Here is a 23,699-nt window from a genome sequence, read left to right as displayed (position 1 = left end):
CCTGATCAATTTGCTCTAAAATCATACTTGGATCATATTTTTTTAAGAAAAAAAATGATTTTTTTAAGAAAAAAAATGATTTTTTTAAGTATTGAATATTTTTAAAAATGGTAGACCATTGATTTTTTGAATCTTATAAAAAACCAACTTGGTGTTGGAATCATGAATCTATCCAAAAGTGTATTCCCACAAAAATCCGCCCTGGTCAAATTTTAAATAAAACAGAAACAATCTTTTCAAACCTTGATAGGCACGCTGTTGCTGCAAAAAGGCCCAAGACACCTGCCTACCACTCTTTCTCTCATATATATATAGGGTAGGTGCTTGAAGAACATGCTTGATTGGTTTTTTGATGCTTTTACTAAGAATCCATACCTGGATCATGTGTTTTAAATGAAAAATGATGTTTGGAGCCTAAAAAATTTACAAAGATTTTGCATTGTTGATCTTTCAAACCTTATAAAAACCCATTCATGTGTCGGAACACTTCAAGAGCAAATCTTTATAAAATCAAATACATAGATCACATTTGTATGGTCAAAATTTAAAAATAAAATGAAAAAAAAGGGCTGAAAACCCCATCAAGCTTGTTCCTCGAGCACCTAGCGTTTAAGCATCTAGTCACTATATATATATATATATATGCTAAATGAGTTTTTCAGGTTTTTGTTGTTTTACTTTTAAATTTCAATCGTACAAATGTGATCTATATACTTTATTTTATAGAGATCATTCTGACACATGAGTGTGCTTTTATAACGTCCAAAAAATCAATTATCCATAATCTTGATCAAATTTTAAGGCCTACAATATCATTTTTTTTATCGAAAACACATGAACCAAATGTGAAAGTATTGACCAACACTGGGGTGGGGTGGGGTGAATAGTGCTTTTAAAATTCGTCTTTGGAATTTGAAAGATTTTGAATTCTGCAAAGCAATCACATACAAAGAACTTGGTTTGGTCCTCTAGACCTACATCCAGTCTTCAAGCAAAACCCGTTTGAGATTTTCACTGTGTCACCACAAGATCAAACAGACCAAAACCGGTCTCACTTTCAGCAACAACCCTGCTGAAAGCAAACTTCTCCTTTAAATCAAGGAAACTCTGTCCTTTTACCGAAAAATTGAAATAAACAACTTAAATTTAGCCTATAAGCCTTTCTTATGAATGTAAATGAAATAAAATAGGTTTGCAGAGGCTTCTAAGGCTTCAAAAATACTCAACTCATGATTTTATTGGCTCACAAAAGAAATTGGAGTGAAGAACTTGAGTGAAAAGACTTAGTGAGTGAGAAAATGAATGCTTGAAAGAATAGGAGTGAAAAACACAAAATTCGATGTTTCAATTCAATTTTTTTTTATGTGTAATACAAGTGAGATATACAATCAAAGTAATGCTCTTACAATAATCTAAGAATTTAAAGAGATTTATACTTGCACGAAATCTTCAATCAATTCTTTAATATAGAACTTGTAAACTTCTTCAATTCTTTTCTTCTTTCTTTATTGCTATAGCTGAAATCTAGTTGTTTATAATCAAAATATCGTACTTGAATTATCGTGTACAACTTCCTTGTCTTAACAATCTTCCTCTTTTTTATGATGACAAACTAGTTACAAATAAAACATTGATAAACAAATAAAATAATTTACTCCCCTTATCAATATGCTGTCAAAACATAAAAAGTTTCATATCAAATAACATATATCACATATGCATATTGTTCTCCATGTATCACACATTGTTTACATGCATATTGTTCTTCCCCTTTGTCATGATAAAAAATAGTAGACGGAGTAATAGTATCAAAAAGATACATGCAGATACAAGTTCAAAAATATTACAAACAAAAAAATGTTATCATAACAATCAAAGTTCAAGAAAAGTGTTGCTTTAACATCTCCTTGAGTTCAGCTATATCAGACTGAATAGATGAAAGTTGTTGACTAACATCCTCACAAAATGTGAAACAAAAATTTTCAAGTAAAACAAAAATTTCAAAAAAAATTATAAGTCTAATAATGAGCAAATACCAAGTTTTCTTCTAATTCTCATAAAATCTTCATTTTTGAGTGGTTTAGTAAAAATGTCAGCATGTTATGCATTTGTGGGTATAATATTCAAAAAAATATCACCTTTTAAAATATGATCTCGTAAAAAATGATGTCTCACCTCATTATGCTTAGTTTGTGAGTGCTGAACAAGATTTTTCAAAAGATTTATAGCACTAGTGTTATCTCAATAAATAGTTGTTGTGGAGTAATTCAAACCAAAATCTCTTAAGGTTTGCTTCATCCATAATACTTGTGTACATGCTAAACTAGTTGCTATATATTCTGCTTCAGTTGTTGAGAGTGATACCGAATTTTGTTTTTTACTAAACCAAGAGACTAATGAATGTCCTAAAAAGTGACAAGTTCTACTAGCACTCTTACGATCAGATTTGCTTTCAGCAAAATCTGCATCAATATATGAAACTAAATCGAAGGAAGATGACTTCGGGTAAAACAATCCAAAGTCTGAAGTATCTTTCAAGTATCAAAGAATTTATTTTACAACAATTAAGTGTGATTCTTTTGGATTAGCTTGAAATCTAGCACACATACATGCACTAAACATTATATTAGGCCGACTAGCAGTTAAATATAATAGAGATTTGATCATACCTCTATAGAGCTTAGTATTTACAGTTTTACCGTTTTCATCTCTGTCAATAAAGGTAGTTGTGCTCATAGGATTTATTCTTGATTTAGATGAGTCAATGCCAAATCTTTTAAGAAGTTCTTTTGTATACTTGGCATGGTTGATGAAGATTCCTTCTTCAGTTTACTTTATTTGAAGTCCAAGAAAGTAGTTCAATTCGCCCATCAAACTCATTTCAAACTCTTCCTGCATAGCTTTAGCAAAATCTTTGCAAAGAAAATCATTAATAGAATCAAATATTATACCATCAACATAAATTTACACAATAAGAACATCTGAATTTAGATTTTTAATAAATAGAGTGGAGTCTACCCGATCGATGGAAAAACCAGATAGTTCTTGAAAACTTTATAGTCTCTCATACCATGCTCTTGGTGCTTGTTTGAGTCCATACAAAGCTCTTTTTAATTTGTAGACTCTTTTTGGGTATTTCTCATCTTTAAAGCCTAGTGGTTGTTCTACATAAACTTCTTCATTGATGTATCTATTCAAAAATGCACTCTCAACATCAATTTGGTACAACTTAAAATTTATGTAGCTAGCAAAAACAAACATCATTTGAATTGACTCCAATCAAGCCACATGAGCAAAGGTTTCATCAAAATCTATGCCTTCCTCTTGGTTATAGCCTTGTGCTACTAGCCTTGCTTTTTTTTTGAATGACTTCGTCATTCTCGTCCAACTTGTTCTGGAAGACCCATCTCTTTTAAATTACAAGATGCTCCTTTGGTCTATCAACTAGATCCCATACATCGTTCTGAGTGAACTGGTTAAGTTCTTAAGACGTGGCCAAAAGCCAAAATTCATCATCACAAGCTTCATTGACATTCTTTGGTTCTAATTTTGATATGAAAGCAATATTTGTAATATATTCTTCCAACTGGCTTCTAGTTTGAACACCACTCTTTATTTCTTCAATAATCTGCTCATGTGGATGATTACGAAGTTCTTTTCAAACCGGTGGAAGATTTTTAGAAATGTTTTCTTGTAAAGTGCTTTCTATCAAAGGTTCTCTTTGAGGTATGACTTATTCTCCTTCGCTTAGAGGTACAACCCGCTCACCATTCTCATCAAATACAATATATAAAGACTCTTTAATGCAACAAGTTCTTTTATTAAAAACACTGTAAGCTTTGCTTCTAGAAGAATATCAAAGAAATATTTCTTCATCTAATTTTGAATCAAACTTCTTAAGATTATCTTTGACATTTAACAAGAAGCATTTGCTACCAAAAGTTTTGAAATATGAGATCTTTGATATACAATCATAATACAATTCAAAACAGGTTTTATGTAAAAATAGTCGAATTAGAACATGATTTAAAACATAACATGCTGTATTTACTGCTTCAGCCCATAAGTATTTTGGTAAATTTTTATCTTGAAGCATAGTTTTAGCATATTCTTGCAATGTTCTATTCTTTCTTTCAACAACTCCATTTTGGGAAGCTGCTCTAGAAAAAACAAAGTTGTGAGATATTTCATGTAAATCACAGAACATTAGAAACGATTCATTTTCAAATTCTCCTTCATGATCACTATGAATAGTAATAATAGAGGTAGATTTTTCATTTGTAATTCTTCTACAAAGTTTAAAAAATTCAAAAAAAATATCATTTTTGTTTTTCAAAAAAACACTTAATTAAAACAAGAATAATCATCTACTATGACAAAAACATATTTACTACCATTCAAACTTTGAATTCTTAACGGTCCAAAAAGATCTAAATGTAAAAGTTTAAGATGACGCTTTGTTGAAATTATATCTTTTGCTTTGAAAGAACTCTTGATTTGTTTACCCATTTGGCAGGCATCACATAAGTGATTCTTTTTATATGATATTCTAAGTAGGCCTCTAACAAGATCTTTCTTGGATAACTTAGAAATTAATTTGAAGTTAACATGTCCAAGTCTCTTGTGCATAACTATTGAATTTCATTTGAAGCAATAAGACATTTTTCATTAAGGGTGGGTAACTCATCAAGATAAAGTTCATACACATTGTTCTTTCTCTTTTTCTTCAAACATGATCTTTTTATAACAAGAATCAGAAATCAAACATAAATTATGTTAAAAAGAAATGAGAAAACCTTTGTCACATAATTGACTAATAGATAATAAATTATGCATTAATCCATATACTAAAAGAATATTTTCTATCAAAGAAAATTTTGGATTACCAATATTACCAATACCGATTACTTTTCCCTTACTATTGTCACCAAAGATGACAGTTCCTCCATCCTTACTTTAAAGGGTGAAAAATAACACTGGTCTTCCAGTCATATGTTTGGAACAACCGCTGTTCAAGATCCACTTGCTCCTTATTTTGTGTACCTACAACAAAATTGAAACACAAAATATTTGGCCCTTTTTTATTTTCGGGTCCATAAGAGTTAGTCTTAGGAACCCAAATCCATTTGTATATTGGTTTCCTTTGAAAATAATCACTCTTTGTTTCATAAAATATTTTAGCATTTCTAGAATTATAGAAAGAAGCATGATAAGATGGATAAACATGTTTAGGCTTATATGCATTGGAAGTACCATGATGATGTATGTTTCTACCATGATATGCCTGACTAGAAAACTGAGTTCTTTAAACCAATGATTTTGAGTTTTGACTTTGATGATTCTTTACTACATAGTTTGGTCTATTTTGAGTATCAAAAAAACTATATCCCAATCCAATTTTGTTAACCAAGCATCTTTGAGAACCAATAAGTTTTTCTTGATTTTCTTGACCATTAGTGAACTTAGTCACTATAGATAAAAGATCATTTGATTTTTCTTTCAAACTAGATATCTCTTCTTGTAAAGTATTGATTCTAATGCCAATTTCTTTTATCTTAGATGCTTGAGAAAAGTTTTTCTTCTTGAGATCTTTCATCTCTTGAAGTAACACTTTATTTTTAGAGTCAAGAGTCAAATTTTCTACTTCCAACTCTTTTTTTTTAGAATTTAGACTCTTAAATTTAGCATATAATTCATTAAAAGCTTCTAATAACTCATGATAATCAAATTGACTTATCAATTCTTTTTGTGTTACAAAACACATGTTGGCGACTTCTTTATTTGATTCTTCGTCGGAAGAAGAGTCACTTTCATTCAAATTTGCTTGAAATGCCTTTTTCTTCTTTAATTGGTCCTTAGGCTTGACTTTGAGAAGATGGCAATCTCTTTTGATATATCCAGCCTTTTTTGCAGTTAAAACACTTAACTTTATCAGAGTTTGATGGTTCAGTTTTCTTCACCTTTCTTTGAAATCTTTCTTTTTTGATGAATCTTTTGAATTGCCTAGTGATAAGAGCAATATCTTCATCCTCATCTGAATCTATAAAATCTGAAGTGATCTTAAATGCAAGAGATTTTTTCTTTAGTTTTCTTCTTGTTTATCTTAAAGTTGAACTTTATATGCCATCAAATTACCAACCAAGTCTTCAAGAGAATAGGTGTTCAAATCATTGGCTTCTTCTATTGCTGTAGTCTTTTTCTCCCATTCTGGAGTTAAGCACCTCAAGACTTTTCTAACAAAATCCACTTATGAACAATCTTTCCCAAGGGATTTGAGTGTATTTGCAATGTCAGTCATTCTTGTTATTATTTCAGAAATTGACTCATTTTGCTTCATTTTAAATAATTCAAATTTATTAACTAAAGAAGCAATTTTAGATTCCTTGACCTTTGATATACCCTCATCAGTCACAAGAAAAGTATGTCAAATTTCATTTGCAGAGAAACATTGAGAGATTCAATTGAACTCTATCTTGTCAACGGCACAATATAGAGCATTCATAGCCTTGGCATTGAGTGGAGCAGTTTTCTTTGCTTTATCAGTCTATATACTGAAATCTGTTGATGGTGCTTGATACTTTTTAAAAATGACACTCCAAATTTCAAGATCTATGGGTTGTAGGAATATTATCGTTCTTACTTTTCAGTATCCATAGTTTGTTTCGTAAAAGAGAGGAGGACGAACTGAGGATCATCCTTCTTTGTGCTGAGAAAACGATGTTGTTGCTAGATGATGGTAAAATCAAAAGATAACAAAATTTGCTCTGATACCAAATGAAAGTACTGTAGAATCGATGCAACTAGCACTAAGGGTGGTGGTGGTGAATAATATTTTTAAACTTTATTTTTGGAATTTGAAAGATTTTGAATTCTGCAAAGCAATCACACACAAAGAACACAAAGATTTTATCCTGGTTTGGTCCTCCAGACCTACATTCAGTCCTCAAGCAAAACCCGTTTAAGATTTTCACTATCAAACTTGTGTCACTACAAGATCAAACAGACCAAAATTGATCCCACTTTCAGCAATAACCCTACTGAAAGCGAACTTCTCCTTTAAAACAAAGAGACTCTATCATTTTATAGAAAAATTGAAATAAACAACTTACAATCAGCCTATGAGACTTTCTTATAAATGCAAAGGAAGTGAAATAAGTTTATAGAGGCTTCTAAGGCTTCAAAAATACTCAACTCACAATTTTACTGACTTACAAAATATAATGGAGTGAAGAACTTGAGTGATAAAAGAATGCTTGAAAGAATAGGAGTGAAAAACACAGAATTCAATGTTTCAATTTATTTATTTTAGGTGTAATGCAAGTGAGATATGCAATCAAAGTAAGACTCTTACAAGAATCTAAAAATTTAAAAAGATTTACACTTGCACGGAATCTTCAATCAATTCTTCAATGTAGAACTTGTAAACTTCTTCAACTCTTTTCTTCTTTCTTTATTCCCATAGCTGAAATCCAATTGTTTCAGTTGTTCATCATCAAAATATCATACTTGAATTATCATGTACAACTTTCTTGTCTTAACAAAATGTAGATTCATCGTAAATTGACCATGCCCAACACATTTATGGAGTCAAAATTAGGAAAAAACACTGAAAGAGCATAAAAACCCATTTAACATGTTTCATTTAGTATATTTCAATTAGATTTTACCCATTGCTATATATATTGCATTCCTTAGTCCTCATTTTTAGTTAGGTTTTGTTAGGTGTCTTCAAAAAATTATAGTTTTAAGTATTTTTTCTCATGTCTATATGATCTATAGGTTTTGTTTAATGGGAACCCGCTTTTGGATTGTTGAAATCTTACTTGTATACAAGTTTTCTGATGATCCAAAGTCAATGACTATGACGGTACCAATTTTTTCTATACTCATAAAATCATTTTTTTCATTGAAACAATGTGATCTAAAAGTCGATTCCCACTAAATCAACCATGCTAAATACATTTAACGGTTCAGATATATCATAAAACACTTAAAACCTATAAAGCAAAATGCCACAAAAAGAGAAATGAGGCCTTCTCGTATATATATAGGGTAACTAAAATATGTTTACAAACCAAATATGTTTATTGGTATGAACCAACATTTTCATAGGCTATTTTTACTCTTTTTCAAAAATTTCACCATAGGGATGTGATTTAGATGCTTGGTTCTATAGAAATAGACTCTTGGATCATCCAATTATGATGTATAATAATGATCTTTTAAGGTTGGAAATCAAAGACTTAAATTTTTTATAAAAATTCAAGCATAAAAAATAATATTTTTTGATCTTATTATGATGATCTAGCAATTGATTCCTAGCAAATGGACCACGTCGAATGCATCTTCAGGGTTATATTTGAAAAAAAAACTATGAAAATCTTGATTCATGCCAACAAACATATTTGGTTGGTAAACATATTCCAGATTCCCTATATATATATATATATATATATATATATATATATATATATATATATATATATAGCTGGTCAGCTCTTACGTAGCTACCAGTGCAAACACAATGGCCGTCCATCACAGCCTTGATGGACGACAAAAAAAAAGCGAAAAAGATGCTAAAACACATTTTTTGTGTGTGTTTACACCCATTAGTGATGGTAAAAATACTGTTACTAAAAGCCCAATCAGTATTTTGACGGTCGCTAAAGGCTCTAAAACGCAAAAAAGCACATTTTAGCATATTTTTTGTATTTTTTGGCCGTCCATCAGCAAAATCCCAGAGGTAGATGTGCACCTAAGGGGAGAGAGAGAGAGAGAGAGAGAGAGAGAGAGAGAGAGAGAGAGAGAGAGAGAGATGGGTACATGCTAAATCAAACATGCTAAATGAGTTTTTATGCTCTTTTGGTGTTTTTTGCTGTTTCCATCCCATAAATGTGTTGGGCATGATCGATTTTTGAAGAATCCACACCTGGATCATGTGTTTTCGATGAAAAAAGTTCGGAGCCTAAAAAAATTTACAAAGATTTTGGACGGTTGATTTTTCAAATGTTATAAAGACCCACCCATGTGTCAGACTGGAACACTTCTAGAACTGATCCCTATAAAATCAAGTGAATAAATCACATCTGTACGGTCCGAATTTAAAAATAAACACAAAAAAACCTTAACACTCATTTATCTCATATATATGGTTTTGTGCCTTAATACTATACCATATGGTGGTACACACTCTTCTCTTGTTTGCATGGATCTGACCACCAAATGTTAAATCTAATTGTACATATGTGCTTAGCATCACTTATTTGTTATGTTAGAAGGTTTTATCATATCTAATACACTAAGATTTTATTTTTGATTTGGTGAAAAATAATGGCTCAAAATCCATGATGATAACGGTGGTTTAAAAAACAGTATAAAACATCATGTTTGAATCAACTAAACATGATCCAAAAGATAAGACTTTGGTTTTGGAGCTTAAATCTATGTAAATCAAGTGTGTATCACAGGAAGTTATGGTGGTATGGTACCCCAATATAAGCACCATGATGCCATATTAACTTGGTTAACACAGGCTACTTGAACTATGTTTATGAGGCTTATCCAAAAAACTATGCTTATGACAGTGTTAAGCTTGCTTAGTTTTTAATTTCAATCCCTGAGTATTTTGTTTATTGGGCAAAAACAAAAAGGGTAACATTTTAATGATTTTTTTTTAAATGCTCCTAAATTTTTGACAACAATTAAGAACACACTTCAGTTTTTGATATCGTCAAATGGACACTTTAATTTATGCTAAATTTAAAACCCAATTCTATCAATTTAACTTGCCGAAGTTGAGATAATTGGATAAAGTTATTGATTCACCCTCAAAAACACTATTTTTTTTGAAAAGTTTTGGTGATAATAAATTATCACATCTAAGTTTTGACGGACTCCCACCGCTGATCGTGCGCGCGATCATGGTGATTTTTTTTGCTGAAATGGCTTTTAGCTGCGGTTGTCACTGCTACTAATGGCCTTACAGTTACTGAGAGGCCTTTAGCATCAGTAAAGACCGCCGTTAAAAGCTCTTTCAGTGAAACAAAAAACACATGATTTGTGCATCTGACGTTGTTCGATGTTTAGGCCATCCAACACTACTCCCTTCCTTCTTTTTTTTCATGATTTTACATTATATTCATCTGTTGTGTGTGTGTGTGCGCGCACACGCAATAGGAAACTAGAATCATCAAACACTAGATCTCTTATCCTCAATGAGATTGTAGAATCTCAAATTCTAGATCACCTCTGAACTGAGACATGAGAAATCAAGCTTCCCATAATTGGAAAGAGTGTGCTCTTGGCTAATAGGCTAGAAAACTAGTGATGTAAATAGGTCGGATTTGGTTCATATGTAGCCCATACTAAATGTGACTAGTCGGATTCAGAGTCGGATTTGGATTCGAATGGAGAAAGGTTAGCACCGAATCTGACTAATTACATGTATTCGGATTTGGATATCCGTTGGAATCAAATATCCATCAGATTCAGTTCTAAAATCCTAAACTGAATTCAACTCCAATCAAACTGATTCGATTCCCTTTACTGAATCCAACTAATTAGAGTCAGATTAAGGCACCAGACATGGGGAAACCGGGAGAGGGGTTCAATCTTTGCATTAGTTTCCAGTCATAGCAATATACTAGTCATTTTTATGCAGTGGCGCCTAATGGTTAGCATGCAGCTCCACTACTGCTGACCATCCATCCCAATATTTCTCGAGATAGGGACTGCACTCATCTTTAGAAATGCCAAGATGGATGGCCGTTAAGCAGGTCGCTGCAGGCCCACCATGCAGCCACGCTGCATATAATGTGAAGTCTTTTGGTATTTGATGTTGGTAGGCAGGAAATTGGGTTAGTTCTAAAAGTTACATAATGATAGTATCTTACTACCTTATTCATCTTAGGCATAAGTTGGAAAGAAGGATTCATCACAAGAATAGATTCCCTCTATCCCCATCATTTTTTTATCTTGCCCATTGTGTTCTCATGGATAACCTGATCCTTAATCAACTAAAAAAAAGTCTAATGCAACATCTTATCGTGTTGCCATGATTAGGGCTGCACAACTAACCCAGCTAGCTCGAGCTCGAGCTCGACCCGTTTAAGTTTGGCTCAAACTTGTCTAAGAAAATAAAATAATCGAGCTTAAGCCGGATATGAAGCTTGTTTCATATAAACAACCTTGAACAAGCAATCGAGTTTGGTTAAGCTCTTTTAGCTCAATTAAGCTCGATATATGTAGTTATATGAGGCATGAGTATTTATATAAGTATATATTTTTTATTTTTTTATTTTTACTCGAAGTGACCTCCCTAGGTGGAGAGACCTAGCCGCTCTGGCTCAGCTTGCAATACTAATGGTTTCTGTCCATGTCGGCGTAAAACTCCGAAGGCTTAATCCTCAACCCCATTGAGTAGCCAAGGTAGCACCCATGAGATTTGAACCTAGACTGCCTGTCAAACTGTTTAGGCCTCATCCCACTTTGCAAAACCCCTTGGGTCTTAAATATTGGTACCTTAATGGTGTTAACTAAAAAAAAAACAATAAAAATATTGGTACCTCAATGGTGGAGATGTTTGGCCTTTTCCTTGGTGGAGGTGAGTTTGAATCCCACTATGTCATATTCTTTTCAATTTTTTTTAAAAGAAAGTTGTTCAACTCTAGCCGAGTTAAGCTTAGCTCAAACACAACTTGAGCTGGTTATGCACAAAGAGTGCTCAAGCTCAACTAAAACTTGTATCGAGCTTGAACTCTGCTGGTATGTGACCTTGGCTATGATGAAGAAAAAAACTGTGACATTTGGGGATGACAGTGGAAAGGGGCGGGGTGGGGGACAAGGTCTCCACTCCTGCCCCTTAAAATTCTGGCCTCCATTCCCGCCTCCATCCCTTCACGGGTTTTGATTTTAACCTTCATTTTCTCCTTCATCCTCGTTTCATGTCCTCCATCCCCGGTCTAAACAGAGTGGGCCCTGTTTCTCCTCGGTCCACATGGAGATCGGGGACTAGGCGGGGCAGAGAAAAGTGTAAGTCCATCCCAGCTTCCATCCTTACACGGGTTTTGATTTTAACCTCCATCCCTGGTCCATTGCCATCACTAGTGACATTAATAAAAAAGGATTTTTGGGTTATTGATTTTTCACATGATATCCATGTGACAAATATTGGGGTACTTGAGGACATGGGATGTGGCTTCATGCATGTACATGATTTTTTTTTGTATTTTTAATCAATAAAAATAATTTTTAATAATTTAATATAAAAATATTTTTATTAAAATATTATTAAAAACAATAAAATTTTTTAAAAAATAATGGCCACACAAATTAGTGTAGCGTGTCCTCGAGGTGCGTGTGGGCAAAATGGCAAGCCCCTTCGATTGTCATGATTTATATAACTCTTTGACATAATTTAAAATGCATATAACATTTGAATTTTTTCGCAAAATGAAACACTAAGTTTTGTCTATGCTGATCAATTTATAATTTTGAAATTAACTAGGTAAATGAAAAGATTTGAACCCTGCATTTAAATTTTACTCGGCGTAGAGACTTAGCTGTGCTGACTCAGCCTGCCGTACTTACGGTATTTGTCCATGTCATTGTAAAACCCCAGGGACTTACCCCTCGGCCTTAAAGAGTCACCAAGCTTTGGCTTACACAAGGGGTGACACCTATGGGATTCAAACTAAGGGTGGACAACCGGCCCAACATCGATGGGTCAAGCCGACCTGCCCGCAGGTTTGGGCCATGATTTTAGGCCCGGGCGTGGGCCGGGCTCAGGCCGGCACAATGGGCCTGAGTTATTTATTATTTTTTTAATAACATAAATTGTATAAAAATTAACTATTACAAAGTAACTTGAATAACTATTATTATTTACCTAATTAATTGTATGAAAACCTGCTTTTTGTTAATTATTACTAATTATCTAATTAGTTGTACTAATTAAAGAATTAGTTGCATGAAAACTTGCTATTCTATCGTTGACCCATAATTTCAGTCAAGCATTTATGCATTTTAAGATTGGGCCACACCAGACCTAGCCAGCTTCACATTGGCCCGTTGGGCTGGGCCATGGGCTTCTCTTCAAACTTGAACCCATTAAAAACCGGGCCAAAAACCCAGCCCATTAGTAAATGGGCCGGCCCGATCGGCCTGGTCCATTAGAGGGCCAGGCTGGCCCGATGACCGCCCCTAATTTGAATCTAGACTGCCCATCAAACGGTCTAGGCCCCCATCCCAAATCCCTTGGGTGCCTGACATGAAATGACCATGGTTTGAAACACAAGACAACATACTTAGCCGCAAGTTCAAACTATCTAGTGGACAAGAAAGACATCAAGGGTTTTACCAACCAGAGGCAAGTAAACTAATGGTTGGTGATTGGGGTGTTTTTCTTTGGCTTAAACCAATCCTTTAAAAAAAAATGTCAATTTTTTTTTTTTGATATTTACACTTAGAAACTGCCTCTAAGATCAAAGACCCAACCCTCTAGCTCTGTCAGCTTCCATTGGCTTACCTCTTGCCTCCAAAAAAATACCTTATGCTCCGGCTTGTGGACACCCATGAAATTTGAACATACACATTTTGCCTAGCCGCTTAGGCCCCATCCCCCCTTTGGGGCAACTGTCAAACAATTATGATGCACTTTTGGTCTTATATATACACCCAAGTTTGTCAAACAATTTGAATGCACTTTTGGTCTTATATATATAGGCCCAAGTTGTTGATTTGATATGTTTCTTCCTCACCTTTTAGTTTTAATTTTGCTGCTTTCACTTATCCCTAACATGTGTTGATATTTGGATTATCATCCTACTCATACTTAGGGGTGTCAACGGGTTGGGTTTGGTTCAGACCCAAGTAGAACCAGACTTGGATCCAATTTTCGAGTATGGTATCGAGTCTACTATAAAAAAAATCATACCCAGACCGGATAAGAATTACATGAATCACACTCGGTAAAACCATATATTTTTTTTATCATTTTTACATTGAAAAATTATGGGTCTTAATAAAAAATCAGGTTGGGTCCAGGCAAAAATAAAAAATGGTGTGATAGTTGGGGGTTCGGGGCAGCGCCCCCGATTTATTTATTTTTGAGATAAAATAAAAAATGGCTACAATTATTAATAAAAATCTATTTCATATGGACAAATCAAACTATTTGCTGCAGTCAGGGCTGGGCTAAAAAAATGGATAAAAATCTATTTCATATGGAATCAGGGCTGGGCTAGGACTGGGCTTTTAAAAAAAATATTTTTTTTAACTGTTTCGGGAGGCACCCCCTCCCCCCCCCCCCACAGCTCCGCCTTTGGGTCCAGATCTGGTATACAATTTTACAAACTACACCTGGGTCCATGTATTAATCCAAACTTCGGGTTTGGACTTGAGTCTTCTTATTTGTCACCATACCCAGACCCTATAGAGTTTGGTTTGGGTCGGGTCAAGTTGACACCCTACCCATACTACAACTAATTGGCTCATCTTATGAAAAGGGGAATTCAAAATTTGAAAAAAAAAGTAATTCATAAACTTTTAAAGGTCCTACTAAAAATATGACTATAAATATGATGCCAAAACTCTGTATGAGTATCCTCAATTGACTATAATAAAGTTTAGGTTCACTTTTCAAAAATTTCAAAACATAAGTAAATTTTTAAATCATGCTGAAGATTTTATAATAAAAAAAGTGACAAGGGATCAAATGCCAAGCTTCTTTATTCTCAAACCAATCTTTGCCATTTTTGAAGCAGGGAAAATTTGACAAAATTTTACCAAGCAAATACAAATTTTCTTTATCATAGGAAATTTTTTAAAATGTTTCTTTTTATAATAAGGAACCCCTCGCATAAGCAATAAACCCCCCCCCCCCCCAGTAGGGCCCACGACCATCTTGCCTTACGTGGCCCACCTTTGAAAGATAGAGAAACACTTGTGCACCAGTAGGGTTTGATCCGATGCCTTCGTCTTAGTGGGGCAAATATAGTATTTTAAATTAGGGTGGGAACTTACACAAGTGAAAAAAAAAACTACTAACAAACTATACTAACAATACAACAACAACAACTACGCCTTCATCCCAAAACAATTGGGGTCGGCGATATGAACCAAAAAAGAAAATCATTCTGGGTCTTCCACATGAATCCTTCTCCTCCAATCATTTCTATCCAATGCCATGTTCTCAGTGAGGTTCAAAGCATTCATATCCTTTCCTATCACCTCCATCCATGTCTTTCTAGGCCTACCCCGACCACTTTTAACTAATATATTTTCCCATTTCTCCATCCTTCTAACTGGAGCATCATTAGGCCTTCGCCGAATATGTCCAAACCACCGCAAACGATTGGACATTGGGTGATTCTGGTTCTATCTCCGCTTGGTCCCAATTTCCATTCCCCCTTCCTTTCTTAATAAGGAGGTGAGGTTTGGGGTCGGAGGGACGGGGCAGAGCGCTCCATTGTTCACTGCATCTTTCTAGTACAAGTCTATCTTTTTCGTGGTTTCGGTTTTGTTTTAGTATGGTCCAGATCGTCGGAGCCCGGAGCCTAGCACCTTTTCATAGAGAGTGTTGCCTACGAGCGAAGTGGACTACGAAAGCTGCGAAGCGAGTTTGCGAGACCAGTAGTGGCGAGCGAAGTGGACTACGCGAGCTGCGAAGCGAGGATCTTCAAGACTACCACTTCTGCTACGACGCCTACAAGTGCTTTTCTTTCCTGTCTTGTCTGTTCACGCCCCTTTTTTTGAGAGTTCCGTCTGTGAAAACGGACAACCAATGTTCTTTTTCCTTTCAATGTCTTTGAACTTTCAAGTCATCCCTTTCCTTTCTTTTTGTCTGTGAAATAGTTGCATATAACATGTCAGAACAGGAGCAACGAAAAGGAACCTTATGTAAGGTCATAAGGTCATAAGGTCAGACCCCTTTTTTTAGTCTTTGTTGACACTAAAAAATCACGACCTCTTTTAACTATACTAACAATATGTTTTTAAAAAACTAAATCAAAACCCTCATCTTATAAATTATGTATTTATGTTAATTGATAAAAAAACACTAACATTCTAACAAAAACAAATCACACTTCATGCCTAATGGTAATTAGATAAAACATAAAAAACCCTAAAACCATAAACTAAACATTTATATCATTAAAAAAAATCAAAACCTTAATTACTATAAATATTATAAATTATTTGATTATGCTATTTGATGAAAAAACCCTAATTTTCTAACCAAAATCACATCACGAATATTCATGGCTAATAATAATTAAAAAACACAAAAGCCCTAAAATCATAAACTAAACATTTATGTCATTCTAAAAAAATTCAAAACATAACCATAATTCAAATATCATAAATTATACATTCATGACGGATTAATAAAAACCTCTAATATTCTAACCTCCTCCAACCCGGTCAACAGTTGTCGGTTTGGTCAATTTGATGGACTGGGCCGGCCTGTTGGGATCCCTATCTTTGTGTGGCATTGTGATGTAAATCAGGGGGCTGATTCTCGAAGAAATCTAACCAAACTAGGAATTATCTAGGAAAAACATGAAATAAATAAGAAAACAGCAAGGAATTGAAGAAAATTATTGAAAAATAAAAACAAAATTGTAAAAAATTAACTCAAAGCAGAAAATGAATCAAATAAATCAGAAATTAATAAATTTCAGGAATCCAACTCTAATCTCTTAAACCCTTAAAATTTTCCTCTATTTATAGATAAGAAATATCGAATCTTCATAGACTCAACTTTCAATATTGAATAAGCCTACACAAGACAAATTTTAAAATCTATTTAACTTCTTGTTGAATATGAATTTATTATTTGAACTCAATATCCAAATACAAACTAGACAAAATCTAAATGTAAAAATGTATTCTAAAGGACCCTTGGGAACCCGGTTCTTTTGCTCTGCTCTTGCATCAAATTGGTTTTTGACACATGAAGTAATTTGTAAAAAAGTAAACCCCGGTCTGAGGGTATCCGGTATCTTCTAAAAATAAGGGGCGCCTAAGAGTTTAATAACATTTTAAGGGGGTTATAGAAAATTTCCTTCCTTTATTTTTCTGCGATCAGGGACGGAAGGATGTTCGGTGGTTCCTATCGTTTAGGGACATGTGACGGTGAGGAAGCATCCATCGACCCCTCCGTCGTCGTCGATTTTGATTTTGTTCTTGGTATGATGTGACTCATCGCCGTTGATTTCTCCTTTTTTTTTTTAGTTTTTTGGGTATTTTTCATGTGTGCTTAACGGTGACCGTCGGATGTAGGAATTTAAGGGCGATCGGCAGGGATAGTGAAGGCCGGAGATCCGCGAGATGCGGTGGAGCGACGGGAGATCCGGCGGTTTTGAGGGCGGGCTCGGCCGGCAGAGGACGTTGAGGTGGCCGATGGAGGATCGGTGCTCGTGGTGCTCTCCGGCGCAGGAGTGAACTCTCGCCGTTTGGTACGACGCCGGGAGAGAGCGTTTCCGGCGGGTTGAGACCGAGAAGCGGCGGAGTTTTCGTGGCGTTTTTCTTGCTTCGTAGTGCTGCTGGACTTCGTGAGAGTCGGAGACGATCGGTGTTCGAGCTCCCTGGCGGACAAACGACCGAGCTTGCTCGTCGGAGAAGGTGCGAGCCGGCGGTGTTTGTACTTTGAGTGTGAACTCTGGTTCTTTTAGAAGGGGCGACATGAGCGAGATTGCTCGTCGGTGATCGTCGGAGCTCCGGAAGGTTTGAGGATTCCTCTAGTAACGGAAGTGGTAAGCTTTCGTGTTCCTTTCCGTTTCTTTTGGGCTATGAATCGTCCGATGCTCGAACGATTTTAAATTGTATAGTCGGCAGTTCTAGATCTGTAATTTGTTGGGTTTTTTTTTGTTCCTCTAGTTTTTTTTTTTAACATTCTAGACAAAAAGAGTCCGGGAAAACGCGAAATTTGCACTTTGCAGCCCTTTACTATCTGGTTGCGACACGGGAGAAGAGGAGGTTCAGAGGATGAATGAACGGAATTTGAGCCGCGCGGACGCGGCTCTGGAGTGTGTGATGGCCTATCTGGACGATCCTCGCGACCGGAGTGCGGTATCTCTGGTCTGCAAGAATTGGTATAGCGTCGAGGCTCTGACGAGGAAGCACGTTACCATCGCTATGTGCTACTCGACTACGCCAGCTCGCCTGCGCAACCGGTACAAGAATTTGGAGTCCCTGAAGATCAAGGGGAAGCCTCGAGCGGCGATGTTCAGTTTGATACCCGAGTTTTGGGGCGGATACGCCGGACCTTGGATTAGAGAGGTCTCGGATTCCTTTTACTGCATGAAATTTCTCCATTTCAGAAGGATGATCGTCACCGACGGTGATCTCGGGGTGCTGGTTGGAGCCCGCGGGCATATGCTTCAGGCTCTCAAGCTCGACAAATGCTCGGGGTTTTCCACGGACGGGCTCATACAAATCGCTCGTTCTTGCAGGTAATTGTAATATCATGTCTTTAAGATTTTGGCCATCTACCCTACCTCATTTTTAGGAATGTAATGCAGATTAAATTCCGAAAAATAGATCATGCCTAATTCTTATCGTCATTTTAAGGGATAAGATAAGTTGAAAAAGTCTCTCTCTCTCTCTCTCTAGCTCGCTGCAGTTCAACATTTTCATTTTTGAAAGTAAAAAAAAAAAATGGTTCCTGTGTTATTTGAAGAACACCACAAATTAATTCTCATAGATTGACTACTAGGTAAAATACTATTTTTTTTCTAAATACAACTGCCTTCCTAATTTGATCTGGATCCTCTTTTTCTTCTTTGAGAATGTGGAAATTTGTCTTTCATGTAGAAAGAGTTAAGTACAGTGTTCAGAGTATTGTAGGTGACGAGCGGTGACCCTGCATAGCAAAACGGAGAATTAGGAAAAAAGAAAGACACCGAACAAAGCCAGAAGTAATAGAGGCTGTAAGTAGCTAGGACGCTCCCAACCTAACCGCACCTATCCAGGAGCAATCCTGTCCCTCCCAAACCACCCTTGCGCAATTCTGAATATCTGCTAGGATTTTGCAACATGCAGAGTAAGGATGCTAGGGTTGGTACCCTTAAAGATTCTGCTGTTTCTTTCGAGCCACACTAGTCACCATGCGGATTGCACCCTCGACCACTCTTTTGAATCACTGTGAACACCCAACTGCAGGTCCAGCCAAGCTAGTCTGAAGAGTCTTTCAAAGAATTTGTCGTTCTGGATCCTCTGTTAGGAGGATGGTTTTGGCTAGCATATATCTACAGGGAACGAGGAAGAGGAAGAAGAGAGTGGGAAAGAAGGAGAACAAGGAGAAGAAGAGGAGAAGAAGGAATGGATATTTATGTTCATAGAAACTATGTGTTGAAACTTGCATATATTTTTTGATTTTGATCAAATTTACAATTGAAACCATAATGTTTCTAGTAGGTTTTAGAAGGTGACATCTTGTGACTACTGCTAAATCCTCCACTTCTGCAAGTTTATCTTGTCATGAGTCCCTGAAGTACTGTTGCTCATTAAGTAGACCGAGATAAAATTGTATAAATACTTTTATGCTTGATGATTATTTTCTGTTTTCTTTTTAATATTCTCTATGTTCAGACAATGTCCAATAGAAAGTGCTTCTGTTTGGAAATCATGCTGCTGGTGAGGGACCTGACTATAAGATCTCTATAGGCAAATGACGGATGATGCATTGGCTGTTAATGTTATCTGTATTCTGCCTTTCAGATCTCTAAGGATCTTATTCTTGGAAGAGAGTTGCATTTCTGATACACACAATGGTTGGATCCGTGAACTTGCACTGAACAACTCAGTTTTGGAGGTTCTGAACTTTTACACGACATATCTAAATTTCAGCATACAAGATCTGCAACTGCTGGCTAGGAACTGTCAATCATTAGTCTCTTTGAAGGTTAGTGATTGTGAAAATTTGGATCTTGATAATTTCTTTCGGATTGCTACAATGTTAGAAGAGTTTGGGGGTCCTTTTAGAAATCAACTTGGGGAAGTTAATACGAATGAGAAGGTGCATTTTCCTCCTAAGCTATCTGTTTTGGGTCTTCTTTTCACGAGCAAGAATGACATTCCAGTTATATTTCCTTGTGCTTCATCACTGAAGAAGTTGAATCTACTGTTCACACTTCTTGATACAGAGGACCATTGTCAGCTGATTCAACAGTGTCCCAATTTAGAAGTTCTTGAGGTATGGATTCTGGAGAAATTTTATTTTATTTCCTTTGTACTGGTGTTTCCTTGAGGGTTTTTTCTCTTCTTTGACTTTTGCAGGTGAGCAATTTGATTGGGAACAGAGGATTAGAGATTGTAGCTCTACATTGTAAAAAATTACATCGGCTTAGAATTGAGTGTGTGGATGACGAACAAGGTCTAGAGGATGAACAAGGAATGATTTCTCAAAGAGGTGTATCTGCAGTTGCTCGAGGTTGCCCGGAACTAGAACATCTAGCTGTGTATGTATCTGACATAAGCAATGAAGCATTAGAATGCATTGGGACATACAGCAAAAATCTGTGTGATTTTCGTCTTGTTTTGCTTGATACAAAAAAGCAACTGGGTCTCCCACTTGATAATGGTGTTCGAGCGTTATTGAGAGGTTGCCAGAAGATTAGGAGATTTGCACTTTACCTACGACCTGGGGCCTTAACAGATGTTGGTCTAGGATATATTGGAAAGTACAGCACTAATGTCAGGTGGATGCTGTTGGGTTATGTGGGTGAAACAGATAGTGGACTCATGGAATTCTCTAGAGGTTGTCCAAGTCTTCTGAAGCTTGAGATGAGGGGCTGTTTCTTCAGCGTGCGTGCATTAGCTCTTGCTGTTGTGCAGTTAGTGTCTTTGAGGTATATCTGGGTTCAGGGTTGTAAAGCATCAAATCTATGTGAAGATCTTCTGCTCATGGATCGTCTATTCTGGAACATTGAAATTATATCTCCTGGGCGAGCTGTTGATGAGTTTGGAAGTCCTGCAGGAGATGGTGTTGAGCAGCCAGCTCAGCTATTGGCATACTATTCGCTTGCTGGGAGAAGAACAGACTCTGATGAAACAGTTATTACTGTGTCTCCATCATTCTCCTGATCTCCATCACTACATCTCATGTTAATTCATTTCAGCACTTGCAGTAAAGGTACACCATCTTCCCTTGATTTCATGGGATCTTTCATATCTACAGGCGCAAAAAAGTTCACCTTCAATAATAGCTGTTGGTTCCTTGCATGGATGTATAAGCTATTCTCATTGAAAAATAACTTTAATCATGCATTGTCCTGTTGTTGACCCTGATGTTAGGCGATGATAGAGAGACATAATGCCCTTGCCCCTTCTTACATGCAAACTTAAGTCCGTGAGAATTAGGGGTGTCAACGGGTTGGGTTTGGTTGAGACCGGTAGAATCAGACTTGGTCTAGATTTTCAGGTATGGTATCGGGTCTGAACTCAAGTCTAATCGGGTCCATTATAAGAGAAATCATACCCGAACCCGAACCATACGGGGTAAAATAATAATTTTTATTATTTTTACATTGAAAAATTATGGGTCTTAATCAAAACTGGGGTCTGGTATAAAATTTCATAAATTATACCCGATCTATGTATTAATCAGACCTTCAGGTCTGAACCCCAGTCTTAATCAAGGCTTCTTATTTGTCATCATACCTGGACCCACGTTTACACTGAGAATGAAACCTTAACCACCATCGACCTATCTGCCTTGCCTCTCATGCATGTTTCAATAATTAAAATTAGGTAAAGGTATTAAACATCACTGAAGTCATTATTGCCACTATAGTCTAAAAGTCATTGTCTTGCACAGCTGGTTATGTTGGCTCATTCAAGGCATTTGAGGGTTTGATACTGTGACGTGCGTGTTCCTTTGTCTTAAGGCTGAAATGACAGGCTTTTTAGCCGGCCGCCGGGGGTTGGGAGCATGTGACAAATGTCGCAATATTTATGAAAAAATCATGAAAATATTTTGAGACAAAGTTTTAAAACGATAACTTTTTGTAATATTTTTATAATATCATGATTTTTCATAAAGCATAAATTGTTGTTTTAAACATGATATTTATGTTTTTAATGGCTATTTATTGTGAAAACATCACATGTTATTTCTTAATATATTTTGTTTGTATTTCTTCATAAAAATCATTTTTAATTTATTTATTATAGTCAATATTTTGCAAAAGAACATGAGTTCAGTTAAAAAAATTCCTCTCTCAAGTTTTTGGCTGCTGATATTGTGCCGTTTTAAACTTTTGTCACTATGGGTGGGAGAGAAGGTGGTCAAGACAGTTTTGGCCTGGTTGGTAGGAGTTGTCAGTGCACATATCCGTGTGGTGGGACGTTGCAGGTTCAAAACCCAGTGGTACATGGAATAGCTGGTGGGGATCTGCCTAACCCCAACCTTGCCTTTAAAAAAAAAAAATTAACTAAGAAAGCCATTGTAGTCATCTTTATTGTTAAAGCCATCACTTTGGATAAGAGTTGGCTGAGACCAATGAAAACTGAGGTTGTTTTCATTATCCTCATTAGTAGTGTCCTTCCTACTCATGCAGCAAACCTACATGGGTGCCATATGAATCATCATTATCAAATTATTAAGCTAACTGTTCAATTTTTTTTGTAAGGCAAGCTGGGGTTAGGCAGACCCCACCATTTATTAATCAACCGTAGCATTGGGCTACAGACAAGTGGAGCCCCCGGTTGGTCTAATTGTTCTGCTTTATTAGACTAACTGAAACAAGCTTTTTTAGCCAGATCAGATGCATAGTGACAAACGTTTTTTATGGGCAATTTCTCTCGTTTTTCAAAAACTCGTGAGAAATTGAAAAAATTCCATAAATCTAGTATTTTTTTTGGCAAAATCTCAGCAATAAAAAAAATAAATTTTAAAATAAAAAAATTATTTTTATAAGAAAATATTAATAAAATGTATTTAAAAATAAAAATACACTTTTTTTTTTGCAATAAATAGCCGTTTAAAACATAAATATCACGTTTAAATCATGATTTTTATGTTTTTTCCATAAATCTTGAGATATTTTGAAAATCTTGCAAGAAATTGTCGTTTTAAACTTTCAGGCAATTTCTCACTATATTATCACGAGATTTTCGTAAATCTTGCTATATTTGTCACACTGATCAGATGCAATGCCAAAGCAAAAGTTATTGCAAAATTTTAGCAAGATATTAAAGGGGCATTTGTTACCCTCTCACTCAAGGGAGGCCTTTTTTCTTTGAAAGAGCCACTTTGGAGGGAAAGTAATTTTCCAAAGAAAAATAGTAAGAATCCATATGGACAAAAAAAGAGAGAAGATTTTTGCATTTAATATGTTCGTCCCACTATAATATTTCTCATATACACGTTTGTTTCGTAGAAAAGATGTCATATTTCCAATTAAAAAGACTTTCTTAAGAAAAGACAGGAAACAAAAAGTGTGGATAGGGTGCAATATGATTGCACAAAAATTTGTGCATCAAGCACCTGATTGCCCCCTATAACTGGCAGGCCCTGTCCCCAAGATGGAGGGTGATCAGGTGCTTAATGCACAAATATTTGTGCAATCATATTGCACCTGATCTTTTCACCGAAACAAATGCCCACTAAAGAATTTTGGTATTCTTATTTTTTTGCTGAGATAAATATATATATCCGCAAAAGAAATAGTATTAAATCTTAATATTGATAAAAT

At 35.6% G+C, this 23,699-nt stretch overlaps 1 protein-coding gene across 3 annotated transcripts; it reads left to right on the top strand.

The window, feature by feature from the left end:
• The first annotated feature begins 17,105 nt into the window (after positions 1-17,105).
• LOC149828148 (coronatine-insensitive protein homolog 1a-like) lies at positions 17,106-21,270 on the top strand. Of its 3 annotated transcripts, none has more exons than XM_090017413.1 (5): positions 17,106-17,190; positions 17,284-17,756; positions 17,943-18,455; positions 19,723-20,197; positions 20,281-21,270. In XM_090017413.1, the coding sequence occupies exons 3-5, from the start codon at positions 17,989-17,991 to the stop codon at positions 21,085-21,087; spliced, it is 1,749 nt and encodes a 582-aa protein (XP_089873539.1). In that variant the 5' UTR covers positions 17,106-17,190; positions 17,284-17,756; positions 17,943-17,988; the 3' UTR covers positions 21,088-21,270. The 3 variants fall into 3 exon arrangements, with proteins under 3 accessions (XP_089873539.1, XP_089873538.1, XP_089873537.1); XM_090017412.1 differs by having other exon boundaries at positions 17,881-18,455; XM_090017411.1 differs by having other exon boundaries at positions 17,284-18,455.
• Positions 21,271-23,699: the final 2,429 nt, after the last annotated feature.

The sequence above is a fragment of the Nuphar pumila genome, chromosome 9 (assembly GCF_984573655.1).
Source record: "Nuphar pumila chromosome 9, dmNupPumi1.hap1.1, whole genome shotgun sequence".
Taxonomy (NCBI): Eukaryota; Viridiplantae; Streptophyta; class Magnoliopsida; order Nymphaeales; family Nymphaeaceae; genus Nuphar; species Nuphar pumila.
Note: the sequence above shows the minus strand (reverse complement) of the source record. Positions and strands in the feature narration are given on the sequence as shown.

Excerpts from the sequence above, each read along its gene's own strand:
- LOC149828148 (XM_090017413.1), top strand. The coding sequence starts at position 17,989 with ATGAATGAACGGAATTTGAGCCGCGCGGACGCGGCTCTGGAGTGTGTG. Across the intron at positions 18,456-19,722 it reads CAAATCGCTCGTTCTTGCAG|ATCTCTAAGGATCTTATTCT; the intron begins GTAATTGTAATA and ends TCTGCCTTTCAG. Across the intron at positions 20,198-20,280 it reads CCAATTTAGAAGTTCTTGAG|GTGAGCAATTTGATTGGGAA; the intron begins GTATGGATTCTG and ends TGACTTTTGCAG.